The sequence below is a fragment of the Mastomys coucha genome, unplaced genomic scaffold, assembly GCF_008632895.1.
Source record: "Mastomys coucha isolate ucsf_1 unplaced genomic scaffold, UCSF_Mcou_1 pScaffold16, whole genome shotgun sequence".
In the NCBI taxonomy this organism is placed as follows: domain Eukaryota; kingdom Metazoa; phylum Chordata; class Mammalia; order Rodentia; family Muridae; genus Mastomys; species Mastomys coucha.
In genome coordinates this window covers 13,580,217-13,588,464 of record NW_022196898.1, presented here as the reverse complement: position 1 = coordinate 13,588,464, position 8,248 = coordinate 13,580,217, and the positions used below count along the sequence as shown (strand labels likewise).

Genomic DNA, 8,248 nt, shown 5'->3' with positions numbered 1-8,248 from the left:
CTCTTTACAGCATGATTAATTTCCATATGAAAACAATAGCCAAGTCTTAATGTCTAAATATGATATAACTATCCCACATATAATCACAAATACAATCCCACAAATATATTATAAATTTAGACTAGGTGGCAATGCCACTTGACATTCTTTTAGAATCACAAAGTTAAACATGATAACCATTGATATTCCCTTAGTTGATTTATATCCCATGATAAAGAAATTGGAGAAAGAAAACACAAATACCTGTACAAGTATATTCTTAACAAAATATGACATAAACACCCATATCAACTATAATCCTCATTTCTCTAACTGGTCATGAGGCCTCAGTTGGTATTTATAACTATCTTTTTCTACTGTCTATTATGTTTTTCCCTCCCTCAGCAAGCACCTCAGCAGGTCTTGACCTTTTTCCTGGAAGAGGCACCCATAGCTTCATTTCTGAAGTGTTTGTGCCCTTTGCCATCCTGCTTTGGATTAAGCATTTGTGATTTCCCATTGACTTTAATAACAGGACATAGACGCACCAAGAAATGCTCTAAAGGATCTCCTGCACTCCAGATACAATCTTTCTTACCTCCACTGTGGAGAAGCAACCTAACTTCCCCAAAGTAATCTGGATCTGTCATTTCTCCTATCACTGTTATTTCTTTCTCAGTCTGTTAGCTTAAAGCATTAGAAACCCAAACCGGCCAGGCAGTTGTCTGAGTTTCTGGTTCAATGGAATTCTTGCTGTCACTCCTGACAGGAGTGGCCCTCATGGAACCAAAAATTATAGGCCAGGAGAACTTAAGGTAGTGGGATCTGGAAGCAAACCTTTCCCTAGTCACTAGGGGGAAAAGTGAGTGGAAATATTCCTTTTTCTACTCTTTGATTCCTGGACCCATGGATCCTGGCTATGGGAGAAAGTATACCATATAGTGGAGGCTGATTCAAAGCACTATTGCCTTCTGGAGAACCCCAGCCCAGCCCTCAAGGCTGCTGACACCTAATTGATGCCATAATTGTGTCTTCAAAATGCCATTCACTATTCCTATGTGCACAGATCCATAACCAGAATAAGTATTTACTTGATCAAGGACAAAGTTGTATTTTTCAAGGAGGAATTGGTTGAGTATAGTCAATCTACTAACAGGTCACTGGCTAGACATCCTGGTCAATTGTGCTATATTTGCAGCTTAGTATTTGTCTCTGCTGTTGGTAGATCTAGCACTCAGCAGCAGCTGTGGCCAGGTCAGGCTTGGTGAGTGGAAGCCTATGTATTATCTGTCCATAGAATAAGTCATTCTATATAGTTTATTATTGAATTTCTCCTCTGCTGAAGTCACCTTTTGATGAGCACTTACATGGGGCAGAAGTATGTTCACATCCTTTTCTCACTTGGAAAGATGTATTCACATACTTCTTCCCCAGATGTCATTCTCACCAAGTTTTCTATCATGCTCTTTCCAATTCTCTGACCCTCTAGCCAAACCATTGGCTAAAAGTTCATGAATCAGTGAACAATTGCACATCTGGCTGTTTCTCTCAACAAACAAAATATATGACAATATATACTACCTAAAGTTCTGTCCACTATGAATATTTCCCTTTGCTCCTTTATTTTAGGGTGGCCACAGAAAGGGGTTTAAAGTTGCATTTGTCCACTTAGGGTGGTATTTGCATAACATCAGAACCATCAGTAAACTAGACCCTAGTCTTCCCTTCTTGGTCAATCAATAGTAAGTAATACTCCATGAGTCTATAGGTACATACTTGGCAGCAGACAACATTTTAACAAGAGTAGAAAGCATAGGCATCTGGGCAGCTTCTTCATGTAACTCCCTTGTGTGACAACCAAAAATAGCCATTAGAGTAAATATTGTTATTACCATTGAAATCAAGTTGGTACCCTGGTTAAGGAGCTTGAACTTCATTACAAAAATTACAATGTGGGAATTTGAACCCAAGTCTCTCTAACTGCAAAGTCTGATATTTCACCCTCCCTCTTAATAGAACTACCAATTTCATTTTTAACTTGATATACTTTTCATTGAATATTCTGTTCTTGTACGAAACATTATGCTAATAAAAATCTGGGCCTCTGTACATTGGGAAAACTCAGCTTCCTCACTTGCTTAGGTGATGTACATACATAGCCTTTTGTTTCTCCACAATAAAGGTTAAATGGGAGACAGAGGAGTTGTGCTTTCCAGTGACTTCTGTCACTCCGTAGACAATTGGCAGCAGGAGAGCAGCAGCTGCCACACTCTTCAGATATCTCTCTATTTAAAGTTCAAAGAGGCACAGGATAACAATAAGGAAGAAAGACTCGTGGTCCTGACTAAGCCACCCAACAATAGAAATAATGGCTGAGAAAGGTAAGCTGTAAGGTATATAGGTTTCTTTGTAAAAACAGCTTTCAAATTAGTCAATTTTTTCTTTTTTAGCATTTTGACCTTAAAGATGTAGGATCTTTGTTAAAGAACCATTAGCTACATATTCTGGTGCTGTTGTAAAATGCATTAAATATGTAGTTTTAGACCATGTTTGTAAGATGAATAATTTTGAAATGATCAGTGAAGCATAATAATTGCATACATGCTTTTTTTTGGAAAAGTGAGTTGTAAACTATTATTTCTCAGTATTAAACTAGCTCTGAGATCTTGGGAGTTGTTGGGCCAGAAGCAAGAACAGTTGAGTGCTGTGTCAGGTCTGCAGGATGGCCGTGTGAGTTTGGAGAGGCTCTCTCAATGCTCTGAGTCTATATTATAACTGTCAAATGAGAATATTGAGCTTAATCATCTCGGATATGCTCACATATGAGTTAATTTTTCTAATTCTTAAGCCTTATTTTATATTTGTATGTGTATATAAAATAACTGATTCCAATATGACAAAATCAACAGACTGAAAATATCTTTGTCTAAGAATCAGTTTTAAAATACATACATGGAAATCTTAGCTTTCAATCCTGACAACAATCTTATGAGATATACATATATTACCTCCCCTGTTTTCTAGCTAAGGAAATGGAGATTGTGAGGGTAAATATGTATCCATGGTCACTAGAGAGTGGTGGCTCCAGGTCTTGGACCTGGACAGTGTTGCTCCACAATGAAGTGCCCCTAAGAGTAATTCCAGTGGTAGCCAGTTTGGTAAGCTTGGAACTGGACAAGTAGTAAAGTATTTTGAAAAAGCTCTTGCATTTTAAGAGAAGTTTTATTGTTATTTGTGTCATCGATGTAAGCAATTTGGGAATTATATTGGGTTTCATGTATTACCATTTTCAAGTGATGCTTTAATTTATGGTAGAAAGAAAAATATTGGTGTTAAAAAGATGACCCAAGCAGTTGCACTTGGTTAAAATGCACAGATTGTTACATTGATTTAAAATTCATAACAAATACAGGGATATTTACTTTTAGAGCTCAATGTCATGCAAATTTTATTAAAACATGTGTTAAAAAATTTTATTAAAATACACATGCATTAAACATTTATACTTAATTGGAGTGTTTATGCATTTTCAAGTTCTTTGAAATTGACAGAAGTACTGTATCACTTACATGAATAATTAAAAAGAATACTGTCATGTACTTTCACTCTAATGGTATCTTAATTCACAAAAACTCTTTCTTCAAAATGAGACTAAAGTTTGTCTCATAAAGCTTGCTTTACCCTTAAAGCAACAGCACATGCCAAGTAAGGAGGAAGAGGTTTCTCCCTTCAGGGGACTGTGCCTTATTCAAGGTCACAATTCAGAGAAGCAAGGGAAGCTCATTTTGTCAGATAAGAGAGACTTCAACATTTTATGAAAAACATTGAATCTATTAAGATTCATTTAAACTTCAGAAAGTTGGTTATTATGAAAGTATCTTCTAATTTTAGAAGTACTGCATCTCTCGGTGACTTTATTTTAATAGCATTAACAACCCTTCACATTTGAAGTGATGGAAATTGTAATGGGACTGCACTTGTTAAGAACACCATTCTGTTTTTTAGCTAATGGCATATGAACTCATTGTACTCTTCAATTAGGAGTATGTCTTTGTCCATAACACGGAGACATTAATTCTATAAGATGTCTTTTTGTGATGCTTTTCAATCTTTTGGGTGGGGTATATGCATGCATGTTTACTGAGTGAACAGGACTGAGATACAGTGAGTATTATAGAAATCTATGAATATAAGTTTACAGGCCAGATACAAGCAGGAGATGCAAGAAGCATTACACAAGTGTTTTTCATGTGTGTTGGATTATTGTTGCCCATACAGCCAAGCTCAGTGCTGCTAGTGATAGTAATTAACCTTAAAGAAATATTTTTTTTCTGATGGTGGTTATGTAAGGAATGATGTTTTCCTTTTCCTGTGAAGTTCAAGATTAAAGTCAGAGATCAAGAATAATTTCCAAAACAATCTAATCTTGTATGTTATAAGTAATTCAGTTTAGTAGGAACTACCTCACAGTTATATTGGATTGTTGCTATGTAAACAGCTGCTAGGCCCATCACTGAACTCATGAGTATGTTCTGTATACACTAAACATAGGCACAGTGGTTCAAGTTTACAAAGCTTTGCCCACATTTTGTCATTTGACTGTGGAAGCAACCAGTACAGAGAAACTACAAGTTCTACCGCCCAACTGGAAGCTTCAAGTTCAAAACTGCACAAGGTCATGGAACATAAAAGGGTGACCCTTGGTATGAACCCAAATATCTGTTTCAAATATGCAGGGTTTATGATTCAGTTGCAGACTGCCTCAGAAGAAAATAAGACAAAAACACTTATGTATGAGCCCAATCACCGCATGCTTTTTCCTAGCTCCACCAGAGACCTTTTATTATTTTGCTTTATAACGTTCAGTGCCAAAAGGAGCTAGTGAATCTGTTTTCATTGCTTCTAAGCAGAGTCAACATCACCACGCCTCATGGTTCCCATTCTTCTCCTGGTTGGATGGATTGTAGGCTGCATCATAGTGATTTACCTTGTCTTCTTCTAGAGAAGTAAGTGTTGTAATAATGGATGTTTGTTTACGACATAATTGTTCTTGAATTGATCTTTCGCTGTTTTACTAATGAAATGTTTTGTCGTTTAGGCAAGAAGACTTCAAACTGACACCATTTAGAAGAACAAAACAAAACAAAAAAAAGAACAAAGCGGATTATTAAAGGTGTCTTGTATTAAATAGCTGTAGTATTTCCCATCCTTTTGAAACTAGAATTTTTTTTTCCATGAGAATACACTAAGAATTTGCTTGATAAAATTACAGATTAAAAAAAATGAAGAAAATCATATAAGTTGAAGAGATGGGTCAGCAGTTTAGAACACTGGCTGCTCTTATAGAAGATCTGGGTTCAATTCCCAGCACCCATGTGGCAGCTCGCAATGTCTGATACTCTAGTTCCAAGGAATCCAACACATCTACCAGCCTCCTTGAATACCAGGAAAGCAAGGGATACAAAGACACATATGCAAATGGAATACACATTCATGTAAAATGAAATAATAATAATAAAACATTTAAGATACTAGGTATATAAAGGAAGAGTTTACCGAATATACATGCAACTAAACACCAAACAACCAGACAGTGGAAGCTAAATATTTTTGTATGTCCCTTGTATTACGGTCTTTCACTTTTAAATAATACGAATATTTTGTAACTGAAAATGAAAAATCAATTACCTCTCAAATTGAAGACAAGCTAAAAGTGACTTAGTTACATATTAATTTGGTAATTGCCTTAGTGTTTAATTGCTGTTAAGAAAGAGAGACCATGACCAAGTCAACTCTTTTATGTTTTATTTTAGATTGCTTTTATTTTTCTTATGAATTTATTTATTTATTTACTCTCTTATATCTTACATCTGGACAGCAGTTTTCCTTCTATTCTTCCACCCCCTTTCCTCCATTAGTTATCCCCTTCCCATCTATGCCCCTTCCAGAAATATCAACCAAACAAAGCATATCAAATTTCAGTAAGATTAGACACCTCTCCTCATATTAAACCTGGACAAGGAAACATAGTAGGTGGACAAGAGCCATAAAAGCAGGCAAAAGCATCAGAAGTAGCTCTCACTACTTCGCTAGGAGTCCCACAAAACCAGCAAGTTACACAACTATAACATATATACAGAGGACCTAGAACCATGCAGGCTTCCTGATTGTCAGTTCAGTTTTAGTAAGCTTTTATGAGTCCAAGTTTGTTGATTCAATAGGTTCTCTTGTGGTGTCCTTAACATCTCTGCCTCCTAAAATCCTTCCTCCCTGGCTTCAGCAGGATTCTCTGAATTCTGTCTAATGTTGACTCTGAATCTGTCTCTCTTTCCATCAACTGCTGGATGAAGTCTCTCTGATTAAAAATGGGTTAGGCACCAACCTATGCATATACCAGAATGCATAATATCATTAGACATCATTTCAAAGACATTTTTTCCAGTTGTGTTTGGTTCTATCATAGGTGTCTGGGCCACCTGATTTCTGGTTTCTGATTTCTGGTTCTCCAGGCAGTATAAGGAATGGTCTCCCTCTTATGGCAAGGGTGTCAGGATGGGCCAGTCATTGGTTAGCCATTTTCACAATCTCTGTGCTGCCTCTGGGTTGGTGTCCCAAACCATCCACTGGAGGTCTTGCCTGGTTATAGGAGATATCCAATTCAAGCTCTGTTTAACCCATTACTAAGAGTCTTAGCTAGAGTCACACTAATAGATTCCTGGGAGTTTCCATTATATTAGCTTTCTACTTTGCCCCCAAATTGCCCCCCAATTACAATGGTCTATCCCAGTACTCTTCCCATCTATCCTCTCTGAACTCCATCCCTCCTGTTCCTGTCCCCACCTGTCCTCAGTCCACCTCCAATGTGTATTCTATTTCTCCTACCAAGGGAGATCCAGACATTTCCTTCTTGAGCCTTCTGTGTTGTTTAGCCTCTCTGAGTCTGGATTGTACCATGATTATCCTTTACATCCAAGGCAACTTTCATAAAAGAAAACATTTAATCAGGGGCTGGTTTACAGTTTCAGAGGTTTAGACTGTCCTTATCATGGTAGAGAGAATGACAACGTGAAGGCAGGCATAGTGATGGACAAGTTGCTGAGAGTTTTACACTTGGAGCCACAGGGAGCAGGAAGAAAAAGACACTGGCTTGGACTTTTGAAAGTCTCAAAGCCCACCTCCAGGAACACAGTTCCTCCAAAAAGGCCACAACCTCTAATCTTTTCATACAGTGCCACTACAAGATGACCAAGCATTCAAAATACGGGACTATGAAGGCTATTATTATTCAAATAACTGCAGTAATATAACCTAAAAAGGAAAATAAATCTTTCAAATAATTTAAAGCACAGTATATATTTTTTACTATACATATCCTATGGGCTAGATAACTTAACCATACCAACTGCGGACGTACGAACATCATTAATCCAATTATTTAGGAGGCAAAGGTATGCATATTTCTGTGAGTTCTAAACCAGCCAGGGATAAACGGTGAGACCCAGTCTCAACAAAACATAACAAAACAGCCACCAAACAAACAAACAAAACCTCAATCCAAAATACAACCTGAGCAGAACAAAACAAAAAACAAGTAATATTTATTTGTTGGTTTGAAAGCCAGACCATCACTATAAATGTCAAATTAATGTAATTGGTCTTATTAAAATTTCATGTCAAATATTAGCATGAATCTACTATTTGTTTTTCTTCATCTGAAATATGACTACCGTAGATCTGTTCTCTGAAAATGCTACTGGGAAGAATTCTTCCACTTCATAGTGTATGTGATTAGAGTGGCTACATTCAAAGGATCCAGGAACTCCTGGCCTAGTTTGGGGTAGGAAATGTAAAAAGTGACTTGTGTGAGGATGTCAGCATCCACAGATCAGTTTGCCAGCACTGCAAGTGTTCCAACAAAATGCACCACCTTACTGTGTATAGTGAAAATACACAAAGATACCCAAAATGTATTTTTTGCCAAACATTAAGCAAACAAAGTCCTGCTACAACTACAAATATTCAAAAGGAAACGGAAAGGATTGGTATGTACTGAACACAAAAAAGCATAAGAGCACACAGCCTGCTTTTCCAGCAAGTAACTGATGCTGAAGCTCTGTTTGTGGAAGCCAAGTCATGGGATTAGTCTGTATGTGAATCCACATACACTGGATTTTTCTGTCTCTCTGTCTCTGTCTCTGTCTCTCTCTCACATGCATACTTTTGTGCAGACAACATATGCATATGTATGCACACACACACACACACACAC

The 8,248-nt window shown here is 37.1% G+C and overlaps 1 protein-coding gene across 1 annotated transcript; it reads left to right on the top strand.

Moving 5' to 3' along the window:
* Nucleotides 1–2,347: 2,347 nt before the first annotated feature.
* On the top strand, nucleotides 2,348–5,143 carry Strit1 (small transmembrane regulator of ion transport 1). Its single transcript, XM_031376016.1, has 3 exons — nucleotides 2,348–2,360; nucleotides 4,890–4,985; nucleotides 5,078–5,143. The coding sequence occupies exons 1-2, from the start codon at nucleotides 2,348–2,350 to the stop codon at nucleotides 4,979–4,981; spliced, it is 105 nt and encodes a 34-aa protein (XP_031231876.1). The 3' UTR covers nucleotides 4,982–4,985; nucleotides 5,078–5,143.
* The last annotated feature ends 3,105 nt before the right edge of the window (nucleotides 5,144–8,248 follow it).